General features: G+C 47.0%; 2 protein-coding genes and 1 long non-coding RNA gene across 4 annotated transcripts in view; 2 read left to right on the forward strand and 1 right to left on the reverse strand.

Annotated features, from left to right (window-relative positions):
• The window catches only part of LOC119433392 (spindle assembly abnormal protein 6 homolog), a 52381-nt gene that overhangs the window by 11533 nt on the left and 18749 nt on the right, over positions 1-22099 (reverse strand). The window contains exons 2-8 of one of the 2 annotated variants that reach the window (XM_049659408.1): positions 11835-12018; positions 9713-9846; positions 7648-7705; positions 7031-7110; positions 5587-5680; positions 4591-4770; positions 2663-2860 (exon numbers count right to left, since the gene is read on the reverse strand). In XM_049659408.1, the coding sequence (XP_049515365.1) occupies positions 2663-2860; positions 4591-4770; positions 5587-5680; positions 7031-7110; positions 7648-7705; positions 9713-9846; positions 11835-11864 (774 nt within the window). In that variant the 5' untranslated portion in view covers positions 11865-12018. Of the gene's footprint in view, positions 1-2662; positions 2861-4590; positions 4771-5586; positions 5681-7030; positions 7111-7647; positions 7706-9712; positions 9847-10066; positions 10146-11834; positions 12019-22099 lie in introns of those variants that run through there. The other variant, XM_037700574.2, reaches the window with a different exon arrangement.
• On the forward strand, positions 707-3147 carry LOC125941648 (uncharacterized). The gene is made up of 2 exons (XR_007464539.1): positions 707-782; positions 2689-3147. It is a non-coding gene; the product is annotated as an uncharacterized LOC125941648 (long non-coding RNA).
• Positions 11901-19590, forward strand: LOC125941645 (uncharacterized). Its single transcript, XM_049659405.1, has 5 exons — positions 11901-12042; positions 13378-13484; positions 14633-14950; positions 16193-16719; positions 17562-19590. Exons 2-5 carry the CDS (start codon positions 13389-13391, stop codon positions 19549-19551), a joined length of 2931 nt encoding a protein of 976 aa, XP_049515362.1. The 5' UTR covers positions 11901-12042; positions 13378-13388; the 3' UTR covers positions 19552-19590.

The following is a 22099-nucleotide window of genomic DNA, read 5'->3' on the forward strand; positions in this document are numbered from 1 at the left end:
TTCATCACCACTCTAGTGCATGTTCGTTTTTGCACTGTTTCGTACTTGACAGTAATCTCGTTAATCGTTACTGTGTCACGTCAGTACAGTCGACGCTCAATACCAGGTGCGTGAGGTATTTGAGAACACTATTCCTTATCGCCATAGACACCAGCAGGCTCATCATATCTATCTAGGCATGCGGCTTCTTGTTGGTTGACCCCTTATCATGCATACTGCACAGTTTGTCCAAAGATGGAAGTGTACAGTTTGACGCAGGAAATGAAACGCCATGCAGTCCTCGTCGCCCTGGCCGCACACCACAGCGACTTCTTTCTGAACGTAGCGATGTCTTTCGTTTACAAGGTGCTAACAGAACTGATGTGTTCTGGCGGTGACGTGACATTTGTGGCGAAAAGGAAAAAAAGCACAGTCAGCGGTCAGACATCGTCAGAACCCCTTATCTTCTCCGGCGGCTGCAAGTCATTGTGAGTGACAACCCAGGTAAGTCAATGCGGGCCATTGCAAAGGAGCTCCAAGTAGCAGAGTCGACTGTCAGGCTCACTGTGCACGAGGATTTGAGGTACCATTCCTATGTCATGAGGAGGGGACAATTCATGTCCGATAAAACTCGGGAAAGTCGTCTGCTCCGGTCCAAGCCCTTGCTAAGCAAGCTGAAGAGACCTGAGGAGCCTTCGAATTCTCCGTTCTTTTTTTTTTTTTTTTCAGATGAAAAGAACTTCGACCAAGACCAAAAGGTTAACCACCGCAACGACACGTGGCTTTGTGCAAGCACTGATGAGGTGCCTGCAGTGATGCACACAAAATTTCCATCGTCTGTGATGGTGTTAGCTGTAGCCAGCAACGAGGGTGACGTCATGTCGCCACACTTTTTTGCAGAAGAACTCCACGTTAATGCTGCTGCGTGCATGGAGGTGCTTGCCACAGTTGTAAAGCCCTAGATAGAGATTGTTTCGAAAGGAAGACCTTATGTCGTTGTAACGGTGCGGCATAGTTTCGAGTCGGCGACGCGCCGATTGACGGGCGCCAAAAGGTCGTGGGCGTAGGAATGGCTGAACAAGAGGGGAAAATCGTCTGCCAGTCACTCAGGCAAGCGGCCGAAAATGTCTAAGGGAGATTTAGTTTTTTTTTGCTGGCGCGACCTTGACGCATGCCCTGAGAGTCTTTTCTACGAACTCTGTGCCTTCTCTGTCCCACGCATGCCTTGAGTGGGTTGCTAGGACTGGAGGGGTCAACTGCTTTCCGGAAACCCCGAAATACCCAATGTCTCTGTACCGTGTCGACAAATTGCTAGCAGTGTATGTATTGTCTCAGAATATGGCGCCGTATGGCTGGCAGCCGCTGCTGCTTCTGTGCTTGTCAACGGACCCAAGGGTGTGCATATGTGTCTATGTGGTGCAGTTCGGGGGCGCGACCTCAGACAGCGGGGGGGGGTAATCACTCGTTCCCTCACCCCTGATTGAAAGGCATGCTGCCAAGACCTTTGGGAGGGGTCATGAAATAATTAGGTGAACCGTCACCCATACCTGCCGTTCCACAACCTAGGGAACTAGGGAAAGGAGAAGCTATTTAAGCGCAGGTTTTAGTCCCTGCTAATCAGTCTAGAAGCTGAGCCTGTAGTCTGCTGAGAAGCAGTCGAGGGGCTAGTGCCATCCAGTATCGCCTGGGCCGCCTAGCTGCGTCGGAACTCCGAGTAACTAGTTGACGTACGAGACGACAAACTAACGTCTGCAACGAAGCTCACAGTAGTTCACCTCAAGTTAGCTCAACCTGCTTGAGTGAAGTTGTCAGATCTAGGCTCCAGGGAAACCCAGCCCAGCAATCGCACCCATCTCAACAAGATCGGCTCGCCAGCATTCTTCGGGAAAGCTCTGTGCACCGACTTCACAATTTATGGACTTGCTGCGGCGACCCGGCCATGTGTATGACATTGTTAGTTTTCTTTTGAACTTTGTTTTAGTGAACTACTGTTGAGTATATTCTTGTGTGTTTGATCCGTGCCCTGTTTCATATTTATATCCACTGTTAATTGCTCGTCATATTTCTTTGTCCTCATCATTGAGCTATATTAAGTTCAGGTGTGTTAGTTTTCTTGTGTCATTTGTTTATTATTTCATTTTATTAATTTGTGTATCGTTGTCAGTCGATAAATATATATATATATATTTTTTTTGTTTACTCCCGACTCTGACCCTTTCATTGTGTCCACTTGAGCACGGAATGACCAACCGGCTTGTATACCCCGTCGACGACTTCGCGCAAGCCGTGACAAGCCGTGACAGTCGTTCAGCGACACAAACATCGGCTACAATTTGTTTCCAGCGCAACATAATGGTCAGTGGAATAAAGTGATGTCTTAAGTTTATCTTTCGTGACAAGCGACAACTGCTGTTAAACCTCTAGCACAAACAGCAGCTGCAATATGTGGCACATATTAAATTGACTTTGTTATATATACGTGTTCGTTATATCAAGGTACGACTGTATATCTTATTCATGCCACTTGTAGTAGTAGTATAAGCAAAAGTTATGCATGTGTTGTTTCAGAGGAGTGACCTGCTGATGTAGTGCGATTCAATTTCTGTTCAACAATCCATTCCACACACTTGAACTGTGGGTTGGGCATGAAGCCGCAACTTGTTCACGGACACAGCGTCCTCACCTTGCGCACATTCTCCTTCTCCGCAGCCAGCTCGCGCTCATGCTGCTCTCGCAGGGACGCGAGCTGAGAGGCATGGAGGGAGCGGACACGATCCAGCTCACGCGACCGCTCCGTCGCCATCTCCTGGTACTGCTGCAGGCGGGAGTGCAAGTCCGTCTCGGAGCTTCGGAATGCCGCCTCCAGCCGCCTGTTCTCATCCTGCAACATGGCACGAGTCAACACTCGACTAGCACAAAAAATGACGTCGTGTTAGCCACAAAACCAGTGTCAGGAACATGCTCAGGCATTGTATGGCAAAACTACACATTGTGGATGCAGAGAATGACATAAAGCCTAAAATTTGTCCCTTCGCGCTTTTCCTAACACTGAAATCTGTGTATGAGCAGCAATGAGTTGGCAAATAAAGCAGTGCTGATTTCTTAACATTCATTTTACACTAACTCAAATGGCGTCCAAATAAATTTTGGATAAGTTGCAAAAATGCACACTGCAATCTCAACTATGGAACTTTCAAATAGTGCTATTCATTATTGCAAGGTTCACTATACAGTCAAGCATTTGATTATATCTTGTTTGGCTTGGGACAAATCCTAATCGAAAGTAAAAATGGACAGTGAAAACAAACAAAAATGAGAGTCAAAACTTCTTGCCATTTTTACCTTTGATCAAGGTTCAATGCTCCTGACCATATGGCTTGACCATACGACAAAAAGCCATCTCACCATATGGCTTGAAAGCCATCAGGACCATGTAAGCATCCAAGAACTGCCACTTAGAAACATCTTTGAATCTAAACTCCATTATCATCGAACCCCACTAGAGAAAATGAAGTGCGTTAGAATGCATTAGGAGAAGCACTTGAATGAGCCTAATGCCTGAGACCTCTGGCTTTCAACAAAGGTTCCATAGGGTCTGAACACATTTCTAAAAAATTGTTTGATCAAGCACCAAATACAGTCTACAATGCTTCTACAACGACGTTACACCAAAATTACTTGTGTAACGAAGAAATACGCACGTCCCAGCCAAATTGCTATCTTTGATATGTATTGTTAACATCCCTACAGCAAGTACAACTAAACGATTTTACCTGTACAACGAATAACTTGCTGATTTGTTACTTTGCATTGAACACATGAAGCGGCACCATTACTGCCCTCCACAACCGTCACTGAGCTGTGGTACACATATGAAGTGCCGATCGGAGAACACACACACACAAACACACGATAATACGCTCAAAACTAGCACCTGGCGACATCATCGAAACCATCCTGGACAGGAAGGAAGCAAAGGTAGCGGTGCCTGTAGGCAAACCAAGGACTGAATTTACAAAGCTTTTAGTTTGTAAGTGCAGTTAGCTACGCGCTGGCTGGCTTCGCTTTTACTAACGGGTTTAACTTAAGAATGTTTTTCTGAATACAGGCCCAAGAATTTTGACAAGAGAAGCAATATAGCAGCATTCGACGCTCTGCAGGTGTACTTTGCACCACTCCTGGGTATCACCACGACGCATGCCGCGAACGTCGATACCATAAGGTCGGTCAGCTGCAGTCACATTCTTTCGAACGAAGTGTGCTCAAGAAAATTTGCGGCTTCTTAACTAAGTACCTCATGAATTTAAGTTAAATAAAGATTTTATTTTGCTGAATACACTGAAGTTGCTCTATTGCAAGTGGTAAGGTGTTCAAACTTCACAACAAAGTGACCTGCATAATGAAGGATTTTGGAGGCTCTGAGCACTTGGTTATAAAGGCGCTTGACCGTATATGCCTGCTGGCATCAATGTTTACTTTGACCCCATGTAACACAGCATCACAGTCACCAGGGCTAAATAAATGCTGTTCCTGAAACACACTGCTGCTTCTTATCTAGCCTACTGTCCCATTGTTTCAAACTTTAAATCTCTCTAATGTCGATAGCCACACCTTAAGGAGACGCATGGCAGAAGTCAGGTGCTTGCGGACGACGGTGTCAGGAGCAGGGGCCAGCTTGAGCGACAGGTGGACTAGGTGCTTGAAAGGGTTGGCCTCGATGACATCCAGGATGGCGGGATCCGAGCCAATCCGGCCATGCACCGTGAGTGATAGCACAAACCGGGGGCTGTCCTGTATTAGATAAGAGTAAAAGAATGTTAAAAAAACCATCTGAGGATGTCAAGCAATACCTTCCCAGTAGAACTGCCGAGATATGCTGCTGGGGACACTTATTGGTTAGCTCTATTGGTTAATGCTGTGAGCCATGTGAGCACTGTGATGTATGGACATGGTGCAATGTACTCGGCAGGTAGCCTTCATCCTCAATGTGCAATGAGACTAGAGACTTGCTGATGTATTCACTTTCTCTGCATCTATGGTTATACCATCAGCTTTACTGTGGCCAGCACGTCATGAGGCGTTGCCCGTGCTGCAAAGTGCTTTCTTCTGCAAAGTGCAAAGTGCTTTCTGCAAAGTGGAAAGGTAGCATTCATGCACCACCCACCTGTCGCGGTGGCTCAGTCAGCTAAGGCGTTGCGCTGCTGAGCATGAGATCGCGGGATCGAATCCTGGCCGCGACGGCCGCATTTCGATGGAGGCGAAATGCAAAAACGCCCGTGTGCTTGTGTTGTAGCGCATGTTAAAGAACCCCAGGTGGTCAAAATTAATCTGGAGCCCTCCACTACCGCGCGCCTCATAACCAGAACTGGTTTTGGCACGTAAGACACCAGAAAGAAGCATTCATGCACCAGTGCTCCAGCATGGCATGTTGTGTTTAACAGAGGAACACTATCTGTAATGTACGTGGAACGCCAGTTCTGTTTTCTTTCACCCCCTCAAGCAGCCAGCAGGCAAGTGGGACAGCACGCATGCGAGCGTGCACACACACACACACTCTGGGACATGACAATGGTGCCGCAAGTGCAGCTGAAGTGAAGCAAACTGAACCTTGAGTTCATCCTTGGTGCAGAGCTCAAGCAGATCAACAAACTTTTGCGGAAATGCCAGGAAATCCACGAGGAGACCCTGCTGCGTCTTGAGGCTGCGGGATGCAAGCCAAATGAGAAATGAAAGGAAGCATATACCCTGGCATATTTTACTCTGCATCAAAATGAAATTTATTTCCTCTTAACGGGTGGCACAGTCGGTACATCAAACTCACATACAGCTGAACCTTGATATAGTGAAGTCATGTTCAGGGGAATAATTTGTTTGTTATATCCGATATTCGTTATAAAGGAGAAAAAAAATTGGCATCAACAAATGCATAGCCGGAGCCATGTAACAGAATAATGAACATGAACAACACTAACATAAGAAAAATACACCATTGTAAACCTCTTATATCCCCTTCAGGCGCTTTGTGCACAATTGCAAACAAATGCACAAGTGCATCAAAAGCAAAAGCGCAGATGAAAATAATGATACTTAAAACATGTTGCATACGTCTTGAAATACCTCTGATTGGACCTGCGCTGCAAGTTCGAATGTGTGTGGCATAGTGTTTTAGTAAATCAAGTTGGAACGTAGACTGCTGGTTGTTTGCTGTCAGTGTCAGTAGCGGGTTCACTTTTTTCATTGTGTTTCACAATGCTTTACATCAGGCATATTTCTTGAAGTGGTTGGATATAGGCGTTTTAAAAGTATGCTAGACATGAAATAGTCTATGTTCTCATATCTCACATTCTTCTATAGAGAGTTGTTGCATGGAGTCTATGTTCTGTGAACTTGGCAAAACTCACTGAACTAAAAGTTGCAATCCAGCTGTACACTCTTCATAACAAACTAAATTTTCAATGTACAGAATTAGCTGGAGCCAGACGGAGATATAAAAATGCTTATCCTTACTTACCCAGACTTGGCATAGTAAACATTGAATGTAAAACGGGTGATTTGAGATCATACAGACCGTTTATCAGGTTCACAACCAATTCATACCCATTTATTTGAAAAAAAAAAAAAGTATTTTTGTCTGGCGGCTGTTCATTGTCTCTGTCTGCTGTTCATTGATGATGCCACTGACCAGACCCTTTATTTCTTGTGTCTAATGATTGAACCATACTGAGGGACACCTTCAAAGTTACTTTTGCGGGCATGTTGGCTTATGGCTGCTTGTTTGCATACTCTGCTGAGCCGCATGCAAAAAAAAAAGTTTGCTTTGCTATAACCGATACCACGTTGGATCTCGCATTTTCGGTTTCACAATAGCAGTAGAACACTCAGCTAAATAAAACATGGCCAACCAAGCTTTACATTTGCTTTGCAACTATCTGATAATTCATTATATCAAGGTGTGACTGTACAACACAAGCTATGACATGAAAAATAAGACAGTTAAAGAAAACTCTGAATCCAAGGAACACATAAGAAAAGAGAAATGATGAAAACTTGCCTCTGAAAGTCCTCTTCAGTGAGAGTGAGCGTGTAGAAAAAAAATGGGTCTGCATCATCCGTGAGTTGAATCTGAAGCTCCTAACGATACAAAGAGAGTTGGTGAAAAATTAACTTCATAAACCATATTTTGCAGTTACCTCATAAATTGTGTATCTACCCTCAAAGACCCACTTATTATCTAAGCAAACCTAGAATATTGCCCTTCTCATAATATGTCACTGTCAGATGCGAAAAAATTGTCATAACTATTCTTTACTACCTTGTGCCACACTGTGAAAACTCCAGTTCAAGGTAAACATTGTTGTGGCTGTCATGGTCTTCTTTTCTCTTACACGTAATGTCAGCAGGCAATGCCAACAGGCAACCAACTCACGACTAATGTTTGCAGCACATTCTCTGGTGTTAAAGTGATGTCCTTGTTTGAAACACACATATACAAGTATATATTTCCAATAACAGTTCAATCAGTAAAATTCAATTTGAGCCATATGCACTTTGGCAATCACTTTTAATTTTAACTCTGTATTGTATCTGTTCATTTACCATAGTGAATATTAAAAAGGAAGGTAGTCTTTTCTTTTGGTCTAGAGTCTAATGACCATGACTGGCGCTCACCTTTTGGCCAATGATCGATGACTTGCTCCTTCGTATAGCGAGGCACAGTGACGAAACTCTAAAATATAATAAAAATAAATAAATAAAATGATGAAACTCCAATTGAAAAGGTACTAATAAAAAAATTCCAACTCGAAATAACTGGTAGATTCCATTGCTGAGAGCTCATAGGTATCATCTGTAAACTACCAATAGCAAATGTAGCTTAGAACGCAATTTAATTTAATATTGAAGTTTGTGCGAGCGACGAATTGGAAAGTGCAGCACCTATACACGTAGTCATCAGCATAGGTTCTATTTGTAAACAATGCTACATCACGAGTTTTGGCCATTGATTTCGATGACGTCAACATCATGGGCTTGTCTCGCCATTCAGAAAATGTTTAAGCGCTGTTTACATTGGGTGTCTTGCACTGACCGCACACGAAGCATATGTACGTGTGCGCATGATGCGTACAAGCAAACATTTCGCTGTTTACGGATTAAGCTGGTGTCGACATCCTGCGACAACCTGGCCAACTAAAATGCATTTAATTTTTTTTTTGTCGCATCAGTGTTATGTTGAAGGGAATTATCATAAAAGTATGGCACAATAACAATTATGTCACTAACAATGCTTTAGACCAGTAGTTAAGTAGAATATGTAAGTTGCAATGCGTGTTTTGCATCCTCTCTAGTTAGACATTGTGTCACCAGATGTCGCTACCAGCGTTGTTCCCACCGTACACCTCTCCAGTTACTCAGTGAAATGCAAACAACAAGAAGGTTGCAGACACACTAAAGTTCTCTAATGCCGGGATCAAACTGCATAGTGGACTTCTGCCCAAAGAAGCATTACGATGGTGTAGCAATGCACAAGTTTCCCCCCAAACTATCAGAGAAAACAGAAGCACAGATGGTATGGTATACGATGCATCAACGTGCGTCAGATGTCTGCGCGCTACATGATCATTACTGTTTACAAGCATGCCACTTACTTTACGGGGAACAAAGTGCTCTTCGAAATTGAAACTGCGACCAATCGTCACATACAAGCATATAACTTAATAATAGTCGCATGCTGGATCAAACAAGTTTCTTTGCCATGATTACTGGCTCAATAGCTACTGATTAAACAAGGGGGGGGGGGGGGGGGGGACAGACAACCAGCCCCCCAAAAATTTTCGTTAGTATTCCTTTAAGTTAAATACTTGCTCCATATAAACAACACCATAAAATGAGGAATCGTGTTTGGTTCCAAGATCAATTCACGTACTTCTCTGCCATTTGACATGCAAATAGTAAAGCATGATGGAGAATATGTGATCAAATAAGACTACAAGATTGACACAACGGCTGGGCATGAATGCATGAGCACTGAAAAAATTATACTTCTTGAATACTGCCAAATTGTGAGTTGGGGGTACCTTCTTCAAGAAGCTTTCAGCAGGCAGCCCAAACCCCATGAGAACGATTTTGTGCGCGACATTGACAAGCGACGGCTTCGAGTGACGAAACGGGCCGTCGCGCGAACAGATCGCTCGTTCTCGTCGCTCGGTTTTGGAAATCTAGAATTCTAGCCAATAGCGCGAAGCCGTAACAGGATGTCGCACGAAGCGAGCAAACGACCCAATTTTGATAAGTGCAAAGACTAAAGAAAAAAAAAAAACTACTGAAAGACCTTTAGAAATACTTTATGCTGCTCTGTACACCAAAACACGTCAACTTAAATTATTAGAGCATGCGTCAAGCCAGTTTCGGCGCGTATTCGCTGCCCTCATACCGACAACCCGGGAGAGACGTCGCTCAAAGTCGTCGCTCGCGTGGGGTTCGACTTGAAGGCGACGAGCGGATGCGACAGGCATCTCCATCGCGTCGCTTGTCGCCGTGATTTTGTTTTTCGTGATATGCGTACGTGCTCTACGAAGCTTCACATGTCGAACGGTAGCTTCGCTCTATACGATACCTTCGAGAGAACACACTGAGCTTACTCCAGCCTTACTTATACAGGATCACTTCTGGTCTACTAGGCAGTAACCAAATAACATCGCGACAAACACCACAGCGGCACTCGTGCGAAACTCACCGGCGCGCGCCGGCGCAGAAGTCATCCTTGAGCTGCACACTCTGTGTCCTACAGTACAGGCTCTCCTCCTGACTCAGTTCGCTTGTGCCTGAGCTGTCCGCTCTCCTGTACTGCGAGTCTAGGATCATTTCGATCTGACGAAAGAAGCAAGAAACGAAAGGAAACACGATAAGACGACGCCAACATATGATCGTGACACTGCGGCCAAGGGCCCTACTGGGCGGTGCAACAAAAAGCACTGTTCTCCCGGATTTAGCAAGCCAACGCTATGAATCTAGCTGTAGCTCGAAGGGCACGTTTTTCCACTTGATTTCGAGTGCAAGTGCTATCAAAATGTGTTAAAACCGTACGTACCGTGTTGACAACGCCATCGAGCACATTGAAAAATGTCACGCTTTGATCTGATTGGTCAACTACTTGGATTATTTGTCGTCTTTTAGTCGCCTAGTAATGACTTGTGCGACTTGCACGAACAAATTTTACAGAAATTTTTATGTTGCCAAACAACTGATGTAAAATAATCAATTATATTTTATTGCGTAACTGTTTATCTGAGGTTTATTTAACAGTTTGTTTTTTAATAAAAATTTATGCTTGCGACACTGCGGATTGCGCTAATCAGAGCACCCCACTCAAGCGGGAATTTCAAGCAGGTGCAGCCACTACCAAAGGACATTATGAAGATTATTTTTAACTTGTCCACAAACATGATTTATCTCGCAAGTAACCAGACCTCCAGAAGTGCGTAGCAATCTAGCGGCAGTGACAACTAGAATGGTAATTCATTTTACACGGCGCCAAAACAAAAGAAAGAAAGAAAAGAAAAAAGAAAGAAAACGGACTAGGGAGAACACGGTACGAGCACTGACTGCCAACATATTTATTTGAAGTCTGCACAAATATATACTATTCGCAACTGTTGCGATAACGAATAGTATATGTTTGTGCAGGCTTCAAATAAAGATGTTGTTGGCAGTCAGCGCTCGTCCCGCGTTCTCCCATGTCCGTGTTTCTTGGCGCTGTGCACAATGAATGATCCGCACTAGCTCGCGCCCAAACCCTTCTGAGTAAACTAGAACGGGTCTGCCGTGTCCAACACAAGCTCGTAACTTTCCCGATGCCCCATTCTCCGCAAATTCTACAGCTTGCTTTTACAGCAGAGCCGGAGAAGCTGTTATCCATGCCATGCCGATGGTTTGTTTCGAAACCAAGTGGGAAGCGTTCCATGGGACAGAGTTATAGCAGGTGTTTTGTGGTTGCGCAACGGCTTTCTTGTGGCGGTGAAGGCCGGTGTGCTACGGCGTGGTCGATATCAAGTGTAAACGCAACCCGACCCATGCAACATGTGTTGGAGCCCCGAATTTGCTTCGAAGCGTAATAATAAATGATTCTAATATAAAGGTTAGTTACCTTGCGTATATATGCATCAGTCGAATAGGCAAAACTTATTAGCGTGTTTTTTTTTTTTTTTCAATTCGTAATTTGTGCCCTTAACGTCGCGTTTCACAGCCTCCAGCATCGACTCGCTTACAACCCACACCCTTGAGATGACACACGTCGTGCACTGGTGTCAGAATCGGCCCACCAAGTCACTTTAGAAGGAAATTGGTTTGGGCCTATGTTGGTTATTCATCGTAATGCAACCAACATGGCGCAGTATAGGACGAGGAACAAGTAGAGACAGGACAAGCGCTTGTCCTGTCTCTACTTGTCCCTCGTCCTAATTACTGCGTTTGTATTACCACCAAGTCACCACCTTTGGTTCTGTATACACAATCTCAGGGACCGGCCCAGTTTTGATTACACCATCTACGGGTTCAGTCCAGTTTACTGTTGCACCGTATCCGTGATCAGCTCAGTTAACTCGGCGAGAAATCCACGCCAAACTCCGGCAAAGCACCCCCCCCCCCCCCCCCCCCAAAAAAAAAAAAAAAAAAAACGCTTGCTCGAAAAAAAAGTACATTTGGCATATATGCGTATCTCTTCAACGTTTCAAGTTCAACTTTGATTATTTGTATTTGCTTATATTCCAATCACTTTGAAAAATTATTTTCACTGTTCACATTTCTCGACGCGTTTATTTCTTCTCCTACCACCAATGCGCCGTATAGTGGGTAAGTACCATTAACAGGGAACAAGAACAAGACGACATCCGCGGCGTCGGATCTGGGCCGATCACCACCGAGTGGCTCGTCGACTGTCGACGGCAGCTCCGGTAGCGGAGGGCCGACCCGTGCAGCGGCGATGCCACGGCCCTGACGCGCTTCCGACGTAATGCACGAACAGCTGCATACCATTTGACCGGCCTGCAAACGGACGGCAACCGGCAGGTAACATGACATTTGCATACACCGTCATGGTTTAGGGATATAGGGTGACGGTGTGTCTCATAATCAAATCGTGGTTTTGGCACGTAAAACCCCATAACGTGATTTGCTTAATTTTTAAATTAATTAAATCGGTCACCCCTACGGTGTGGAGTGACCGTAGTCTCCCACTACGGTCACCCCCCACCGTAGTGGGATACTCCGGATTAATTTGGACCGCCTGAGGTTCTTTAACGTGCACCTAAATCTAAGTACACGGGGGTTTCCTGCATTTCGCCCCCATCAAAATGCGGCCGCCGTGGCCGGGATTATTTCTCGACACAGCAAGCTTGAACTTCCCACACGTGGGAGAGTTCACAGAGCTACACAAGGGAGGGGGGAGCAAAAAACAGTACGAATAACAAAGAAAATTTTATTTAAGGAATATATTACCAGCACTTCGTTTCTCGGTCAAATAAGATATTCTTTAAATGAAATTTGCTTTGTTATTCGTACTGTTGTTTGCCCCCCCCCCCCCCCTCCCTTGTGTAGCAAAAACGCAAAAATGCAAAAACGCCCGTGTGCATGCGTTGTAGTGCACGTTAAAGAACCCCAGTTGGTCAAAATTTATCCGGAGCCCTCCACTACGGCGTGCCTCATAATCAGAACTGGTTTTGGCACGTAAAACCCCAGAAAGAAGAAGAAATTCTTCGGTCAAATACTAAGGTTTGCGCAATTTGTCAAAGATGAGCTCGCACGTCTTACTAGGAGTTAAATTCATGCGCATGCCCCCGATATACAAGACCCGATATATACACAAAATGCAGATATACAAGACGACAGACAGATGCCGCTCTCTATACACAAAAAGCTGCCAGGTCCTGCACGTTACAGTCACCGGTGCCCATCAGCAGCAAGACTGAACGGAGACATAGCGAATTACTGGAGTTCGCACGCTTCAACGTCGATAGCGGTGGCCCCTACACTTTCGCAACAGACTGCACACGTAGCTTCGCCGTGGTACGTGACGCATCTGCTTCTATCGCTCTCAGCTACTTCTAACTGGCCCATGGCAGATATGCCAGCTTTCTTTTGTGTACGTCACGAGTATAATTCGTAATCAAGGAGCCATGTAATACAGGTAAACCTCGATATAACGAATGTGGATAGAACTAGTTATCGGGTATAAAAATAAATTTAATATTTTCGTGGGCGATATCAGCTTCTATAACGAATATACGCTTTTAAAGTATATCGGATATAACGAAGTTATGTTTAGTCGAATGTAGCTTTGTTGTAGCAAGGTTCGGCTGCGCAAGATAAGACACGATTGCTGCTTCTCTTTTGAATTCTGACCAGTCCCAGCAAAGATGGCGCAGTCATGTCACCTGCTGAAGCTTCTGACGGTTGTGGGCGTTCTGTGTCAGCTGCCTGGATGTTGCGAGGTTGGAGCGAGCAACGTTCCAGTGAGTATCATCTGCCTTTTAGACGCACGTCCAGTGGTATGTAGGACAAAGTGGTATGTAGCTAAGCTTTGACGACGACACCATGAATAAGTAAGGCAGTGCCCAGACTCGACGAAAAAGCGTACGCGTGCATGCCAAACTGGATGACACTCAAGATTCCATACATGGCCACGAAACAATTGAGAAAGCGTTCAAAGAAAGATGGAAACTTGAAGTGACCGGACAAGAAAATCCTCCGTGAAGCCAAGGCCAGTCGGTGACTCATCTTCGTCAGGGCAGCAACTCACTGGTAGACGTTGCCCTGAGCTACTTGGAAATTCGTGACGTCACACTGCACATACCGACACTAATATTTCAGCGCAAAATTCAAAAATATGTAAAACCGTTCGTTATTTTCTCTTGTACCAATCAACCTAATACCGCGAAATTAACTTAGTTTTGAAAGAACTTTCTATAGGTATAAACTGTGGGGTCTCATACGTGATCTTGAGACAAAGGAACGACAACACAGTAGTGCAAACAATCAAAAGGGCATTTATTGCACCTTTCATACACTAATACACGCTAGCCGAATTACTATGCCTAGAACATTCACATAAGGCGCGCGACAAGTCAAGGAAGTCTGACTCACCGCGACCGGATAGCGAGCGAATATGTTCGCCCCATGCTATGACACCATGGCCTAGTCGTTCACGTACGTGTACGGTCACGCGAACGGTGGCATGTTCGAACGATCCGTGTTCGTCCATACCGGTGCCCTGCTCCCAGCCACGCTGAGACGGTCTCGCGAAGCGTGGATCGGCGCACGCGTGGGACGTCCGCATCGCTCACCGACCCCAACCCCCAACTCCGAAGAGGAACAGCCTTCTCCCTTTTGCGCCAGCGTAACCCCCCGCCGTCAGGTGGCGTTAGCAGCGCAGCACTAGCGCCATCTCTCGTAATACGCTGCAACTCCGCCGCCGTCAAGCTACACGGCGAAGCCGGATTACAGGAGATAGGAGCCATGCGGGGAAAACGACATCAGGGGACGCGTGAGAGTCGCGCATCCCCACAAAACTGATTACAATGATTCTCTTAGTGTCCTTTAACCGTGTATATATGTATTATACATTGTCAACGGTGTCGGTCTTCTTCCTTCGCAAAAAAAGCACCACATCTCTAAGAAGGACCTGCACATCGACATGTCCGTACCGTCGCTAGGCGTGCTGCTGTCCCAAAGGCTCCAGCGCAAGGCCTCGTCGCAGCAGCAACTGCAGCAGCGCTCGCAGTGGCGAAGTCAGTACGACGGCGCTCCGTCGCCTGACGAGAAGCGGGACGGAGGCGACTCCAGCGCCGACGAGGACGAGAGCACGACCGAGGAGCGCACCACCGCCTGGACACACAGGGGACGTTTCGGCCAGGACATGACCGTCAAAACTAGCGCGGTCACGCTTCCTGCAGCCCACGACCACGAGACTATCGCGCCGGTAAGTGCGTACGCCGTGCACTTGAGACGCTATGTTATCCTGACATCGCCTATTTCCGCCATATTGTCGAATTCTGTATAACGGCGGCATTTTGAGCCAATCAGAGAGGCTGTAGCAGCCCTGTGGGCCAATCAGAGTTGACAAGAAGGCTGACAAGTTCGACAATACTTTGGTTATGTCCAGAATCGCACCCCTCCTTCGACGAGAAAAATAAATAAAAATAATTAACGCGATAGCCCACAGTAGCATTCTTGATGCGCGGGGTTGTTTTCAGTTTTGGATAGTTCAGCAAACCGAATAGTAACTAATTAATTAATTACCACACTAATTTTTCATCAGTTTTCAATTCCTTGTTTGTTTTTGTTTCTAGATAGTCAAATCTTGTCGAATTCTCCATCTCAATTGTCAGCTCTGGTTAGCCCACAGGGCTGCTATTAGCTGCCTCTCCAATTGGCTCAAAATGCCGCCATTACAGAATTATTTTTTGTACGAGTGTGCTCTCCATGACCATATATAATTCAATCTGAAAAAAATGCTCTAAATTTCTTTTATAGGCAATTATGCTCGAGTTTTGTGGGGATATTGTCTTTTATTTTTTTTCTGCAGCGCGGAATCAGCGGCGGAATATTGCGTGCGTGTTAATCGCTGACTATCCAATCAAGTATCTGAGATGCGCCAATTTACTGTTAACTTCGTAATATAATGTATTTACTATATACGTGGTTACAAACAAGAAGTACTTCATCGGAAGAGGGAACGCAGTCCAGTGGGGAGTAAATATGTTAAGAACTCTCGAAAGTGGAGTCAACTGTGGCGTGCGCAGTTACACCCTTACAAAAGGGAGCAATTGCGACTGGTTCGTTTGCGCGTGAAGGAAGGAAAAGTTAGTAGGCAGCATCGCGCAACGCAATTGAAGCCATGACGTATCGGCCTGCCACGTGATCTCCACATCAGAGCGCACGGCAGGTTTTAATTAATGCTACCGTTCTGCAGGCAGATCTGCGGCAGCGCAGCCGAACAAGTGCGCATCGATTGAAAACTACTGGGGACCAAACATTCTCGGCCAATACGCTGACTCTCAGAGGGTCACGTGTTGGGCCGATACTGTGAGGAAAAAGCGAGGAGAATGGCTTTCACGGAGAGTTGGCTCGCCAAAGCTGGCTGCGTGACGTAACGCTCTCTCTCCTATAGTTCATTTCCCTCCCCCATGCATTTGTGCATGTGATATATCCTCCTGCCCAGGAAGCACAGGAGCAATCCATCATGCGTCGATGGAAAAACCTCATGGAGCCGCGCGAGCCGCTGCCAGCTGATCTCGTTTCGGACTCGACGCCCACACCGCCAAAGCTGCAGAAGCGAAGCAACGTCGACGACGCGACGACGTCCCTTCAAACCGGGAAACATCCAGAAGGGTCGAAGCGGTCCGTCACTCACGATTCCGCCATCGCGAACGCCACCAAAAGGGCGTGCAACTGCAGCGAACTGCTGAGCAACGACACCTTCAGCAAGGTCTTCTATCTCGTGCCGGCGCCCGCCGAAACGACCGGCCAGAACAGGAGCCTGGTCAAAGAGATCATCCGGGCGTCGCTGTCTAAATCCGTGCTGGTGGAAAGGCTGTACGGCAAAGGCTGTCACTGCAGCTGTAACGACACGCCACTCGCTTCGACTCGAGCGAGCCAGAGTTCGAGTACGGAGACGAGGCCGACTACGGCAGAGACAGCAAAAGCGATACCAACTACTGCGCCGTGTACGGCATCCGCTAGTACCAGGTTAGCTTCTGACAATGACAATCGATAAACTGACTCGTGACATATAGTTTATACATAACCAAGTTAAATTCACTACGCGCAAAACTAATTGAAGGCCGGAAATGAACGTGTTCAGTTTCTAGTTATTGACAGAAAGCGAACTGTCATCAGGCAGGGAACGTCCCTTGCGACTCCACTTTAACAATTAGAAACGGACTATACTTATGAAATCTTGCATATTATAACTTGTACAAGACTACTGTCTAATGGCCAACTCCCGTTAATTCGACTTATAGCTTAATTTGAGCGCACTGGAAAGCTCCGACGAAAAATCATGCATTGATATGGAGGGAAAACTCGTTTAATTCGAACTCGAAAACATGCCATTTCATTTAATAGGACACCCCCCCCCCCCCCCCCCCCCCATGCGCTCACCGGTTACTAAAAGCTTGAAAACAAGAAATTTAGCGGACGGTGCTACCTGCTTCCCTCGGCGTGAAGTTGTTTTATATAAATTTTATTGGTCGATGCTCCTTCCGTCAGTGAAGCCATCCGTTTGCGCTTGTTTCGTGTGCGTTTAAACATGTCGGCGCTCTTCGCCTCATGCTGGTAGCGTCGTTCTTCAACAGCAAGACACAAAAAGACGTTACAGACTACAAATAAAAAATAAAAAAATAAAATCCAAATTCGTACATTTTGCTGCCGTTTGTTGATTCAACCTTTCTGATAATTAGACAAAAATCGTGTAGTCATGCAATGGTCTAGTAAACGGAAATCAAATGCATAAGCGATGGGTTCTCAAAGTTCGATGGGCACACAAGGTCATACTCGTGACACCCGATCGCGCTTTTTCTCCCGCGCAGCGTGCGCCCGCAGGAAGACCGCCCGCAGGCCTTGTACGCGACCAGAACCACCGCGAGCAGTTCGAGAGGAACCAAATGTCCCACGCGCGTCTTCGTCAAGTTTCCGGGCGAGGAACTTCCGGCTCGTGCCACGGACTGCCGGAAACTGTGGCTACCGGACAGCGTCTACAAGGGCGAGACCTTCTGGGAGTGCGAGGACAGAGGGTCGGCCGACTGCGGCGGTGGACGCGTGGCGGCGAGCAGCACGGAGCGCATTTTCCTGGCGTCACGGGCGTCCGGTCCGCCAGCCTTTTCCCAGAGTCCGCGAAACGTGGTCTACACAAGGTCATCGGCGTGGTACTCTACCAGGCGCAGAACGGCTCAGCCGACGTCGACTACAAGCAGAACTGAGACCGCCGCCAGTACTAGAACGGCCACATCCACAGCAAAAAGGACCGTGCCCACGACTCCGTCGAAGTGTGGCAATGCTAAGGACGAAGACGTGTCACCCGGCGCGCACGAAAAGAGGGCGCACAAGTCGACGGCGTGCGCCCCGGTCACATCGCCGAACGAAACCGCCGACGGCTGGCATCTGAACTTCGTCGTGCCGTTCTATCATTTCGGCGGCAACGCATCTAAGACGGGGAACGCTACACTGCCGACAACAAGGGCGCCATGGGCCGAGAACTTGCGGCACCGACATTACATGACAAGCAGAACGACTCCGACGAAGGCGAAGAAGACAAGCGCGGGAAGGCTTACGCCAACCTCAATCTCGCAGACGTCCAGGACGACGTCTGGTATTTTTTCTTCTAGTACTCGCGCTGATACCATACAATCTAGCACTGCGAGGTCGACGTTGCCCTTGACGGCGTCAAAGAACGAGACACTGCTGCCCGCGGAGTGGCCACAGCGGTGTCCGAAGAGCGGCGACTATTCCACGTTCAACAACTCGCTCGCCTTCATACTCATGTGCGCTCCGGCAGCCTCCCGCTCCGGCGCTGCCAGTTGCAACGGCAGCGGCTGCGAGCCGACGAAGCGTCGCGTTGCCGACGATGACCGCGGCCAGAGGTCGGGCACGACGGATTACCGAAGGCGCACGCACTACCATCTGCACGACGATGACGACTTCACGTGGACCCGCGCCGCCACGTACGGGTCCAGGCCGGTGCAGGTTCAGTCGCTGCGCTACAGGACCTCCGGCAACGAAACCGCGTTTCCGTACCCGTTCCGAGGCTCCGACGTCTCGACGACGCGCAACAGCAACGTCTTCCGTCCTCGCGGTCGAAACGTCACTGCCACCTCGTCCAGGAACGGGAGCCAGCCGAATCGTGATCTTCCGGTCATCCTCGAAGTAACCTCTTCTTCCAAGCGGTCGAAACCTTACTTTGGTGATGGAACGCGTACATCTAAGACGACCACGGACAAGAGGTACGCCGACATCATTTTCGGGGCGGCGCTGGAACGACCGGCATCGTCGCGTCAGAGGCAACGCTGGGCGTACAAAGGCTACTACCGAGAGGTCGCCCGCCAGTTTCCACACACCGACGTCAAGCGATACGACGCGGAGCGGGGCCACGTCGCCGGACAACGCGCAACCACTTCTGCAAACAACGGCGAGAACAGGCAAAGAAGTCGACCGCCAGACAAGAGAGCGGCGATCAGTAATGAATACGCTATTACTGAAGAAAAATACAGTCGCCACCAATTGTCTCCCGTTAAGATGGACTTGCTCAAGTCCATCATCAGCATAAAGGCGCTCGTCGACAAGGCTCGGAGCTCTGGGTGCAAGGACGCCCTCCAATGCAACGCGAACGACGCTAAGAACTCTGACGTGTTAGAGAAAGTTGTCGTGCGCAGCGGCCAGCCTTCTGAAGACGACGAATACGAGTATTACTACGTCGACGATGACGCGACCAGTAGCCAGCTTCCTCGCGACTGGCAGCTGCGCTCCGTCACTATGACGTCAGCCACCGTGAGGCCTGCGCGCAGGGCGGCAGTTAGTCAATGAGGATAGCCCTAAAGTTAGCTGCAATCCGGCGCTACTGCCCTGCAATAAATCGAATGATTATTAACTTATGTGCAATGAACCCATCATATCAGCGAATGACGCTGGCAACGTATACGAATATCGTGAGTACGGCTGTTCGCGTTGCAGGCCGAACGCGTTGACTGATTTTACTGCAGCCACCATGGCAGACACGCATGCGTACTGCTGTGATGCAATAAGCGCGTAGAAGTCGCGGCCTGTCGCGGTCTGTCGCGGCCACACGAGATAGTGAGATTTAGCGTAGCGGAGACGTTCTATTGGCCAAAGCACTTGCGAACACCGAAAAACTCGTTAAAGCTAGCTTCACTGCAAGCAGCATTTCGTTGCAAAGAAGTCAACCTCGGGTTGACAAAAACCAATTTCTATCTATCTATCTATCTATCTATCTATCTATCTATCTATCTATCTATCTATCTATCTATCTATCTATCTATCTATCTATCTATCTATCTATCTATCTATCTATCTATCTATCTATCTATCTATCTATCTATCTATCAAGCGACAATTAACACATCGTATGCCATGTAGTGGTGTTATCGTGTTGTCAGATTCAACCTCGATGGAGGAGACAAAAAGGCGAGCTTCAGCTAAAGTTGTCGAGAGAGGCGTAGGAACTTGTGCTTGCCGGATGTACGCATTGTATCGTATTTTCGCAATGACTGTTTCCAACTGATAATAACCGTAAATCGGAGACAAGATTACTTTTGCTGGCCGAAATTCACAGGCCGGCATCTATCTAGGTGAATCCAGACCAGGACAGCGCAGATGAAGCGACGTCCTAGTCATTTCTATTGCCATTATTTTTAACAGCCAAGTTGTTCTTAGTCGACCCTTCAGCGTCTGTCCGGCGTCACGCAGGTCACGTGACCAGGAGAGGGCGAGAGCCGCGCCGGGGGAGGGCGGGTCACGTGACCAGCACAGGAGAGGCGCGCTGGGGGGAGGTGACCCCCAGCGATTTTTCGAGCGGGAAAGAAGCCAGCGAATACACGCAAAACTGCCGCGCGACTGGCTGCTTGAGGCACTTTGCGTGTGTTCTGGGGCTTCTTTCACACTTTTATGCAGCACGTATTGAGCAACAGAAAGCTGTATCAGGAGTTTTTCATGTTGCGCTACAATCTTCTCATTGACACTTTTCTTCTAATTATAATAACTGAGAAGTTGAATAATTAATTAGGACTAATTATCTAATTCGGCGGAAAGCAAAAAAATAATCTGAGTATCTCCAAGCGACGGCAAACAATATTATCTCGATTCTGTCCATGCAGCTACGTAGTATTTGCATATTTTTAAAGTTTGGCCCAAGTTAAGTCAAACACCTTGTATATAGGGTGTCCCAGCTAAAGTTAGCACAGTGGTTAACAAAATTATTAAAAAAAGAAACGATTTAAAAAAAAAACACAGTGCACGATAACTTTTTTTCTCCGGATTAATTTTTTCCGGATGAAGAGCCTTTTTGTCCGCCGCGGTAGCCCAGTGGCTATGGGGTTGCGTTGCTGAGTTCGAGGTTACGGGTTCGATCCCAGCCGCGGCGGCCGCGTTTGAAAGTTTATTTAACATAAGTAAACCATACAATTAGAAAGTACACACTTTTGGGACCCAACAAATTTGTTAAAAGGTCCCTACCGATTGTTATAAAGGAAAAAAAAAACACTTCTATGGAAGTTGTTATTTTATACTCAGAAATCACATAAAACAAAAGCAGCTGAAGTAACTAAAAATAAAGAAAAGCAAAAAAGAAAAACAAAAAGAGAAAATACAGTAGTACAGAAATATTTGACACATAAGTAATAAATTTTTCTAACAGTTTTCTTCCTCACATCATCAAAAAATATCAGCAGAGGGGGGGGGGGGGGGGTGGAAGGAGGATGTGTGCAAGCATGCGCAGTGCTATGCATTGTCAAGAAGTGACTGCTTTAATTGTGTGAGTGCTTTAATAGTGAGTGCTTTAATTGCGTGGCACGTAAAAGCCCCAGAATTTCTATTATTTTAATTTTACACTCTAAGAAAAGTTACCCTTTGAGGCGTATCTCGCGCCGAAACGGCAATCATCTGTCTTGCTTGCGTTTCCTTTCTTGAAAACTCTGCGCTCGTTACTTTTATGTCAAGAATGCAATGCCACGCCGATAACGCGAATGCCGTTCGTGACCTGCAGGCACCGGGCAAGATAGATGACTCTTATTGGTTGGGCACAAGATGCGCCCCAAAGGGTGTAAACGTTCTTTGAGTGCACGTGCTCTCTGCTCCACGTGTTAGTGTCAGCGGGCAGTGTTCCTGCAACAGTCCAGTCTCGAACATATGGCAGTGCCCATGCATTTGAGGTGTTCGTAAAAACGTGAGCATAGTGCGTATACGAATACGGTATATATGTGTGCATATTGTGCGCCTACGATATGTGAGCACGAAATCTTTGTGCATTCAGCTGCACTGTGCATGCACTTCATAAGCTCAGAGCAACAGAGGCACCACCCGGGCGCACGAAGCTGTCTATTCTGCTAGTGCAGCCAAA

The sequence above is a fragment of the Dermacentor silvarum genome, chromosome 11 (genome assembly GCF_013339745.2).
Source record: "Dermacentor silvarum isolate Dsil-2018 chromosome 11, BIME_Dsil_1.4, whole genome shotgun sequence".
Taxonomy (NCBI): domain Eukaryota; kingdom Metazoa; phylum Arthropoda; class Arachnida; order Ixodida; family Ixodidae; genus Dermacentor; species Dermacentor silvarum.

Bases quoted from the DNA above. Each gene is read 5' to 3' on its own strand.
- LOC125941645 (XM_049659405.1), top strand. From the start codon at position 13,389: ATGGCGCAGTCATGTCACCTGCTGAAGCTTCTGACGGTTGTGGGCGTT. The intron at 14,951-16,192 runs GTAAGTGCGTAC...CCTCCTGCCCAG, and splicing joins ACCACGAGACTATCGCGCCG to GAAGCACAGGAGCAATCCAT. The intron at 16,720-17,561 runs GTTAGCTTCTGA...TCTCCCGCGCAG, and splicing joins ACGGCATCCGCTAGTACCAG to CGTGCGCCCGCAGGAAGACC.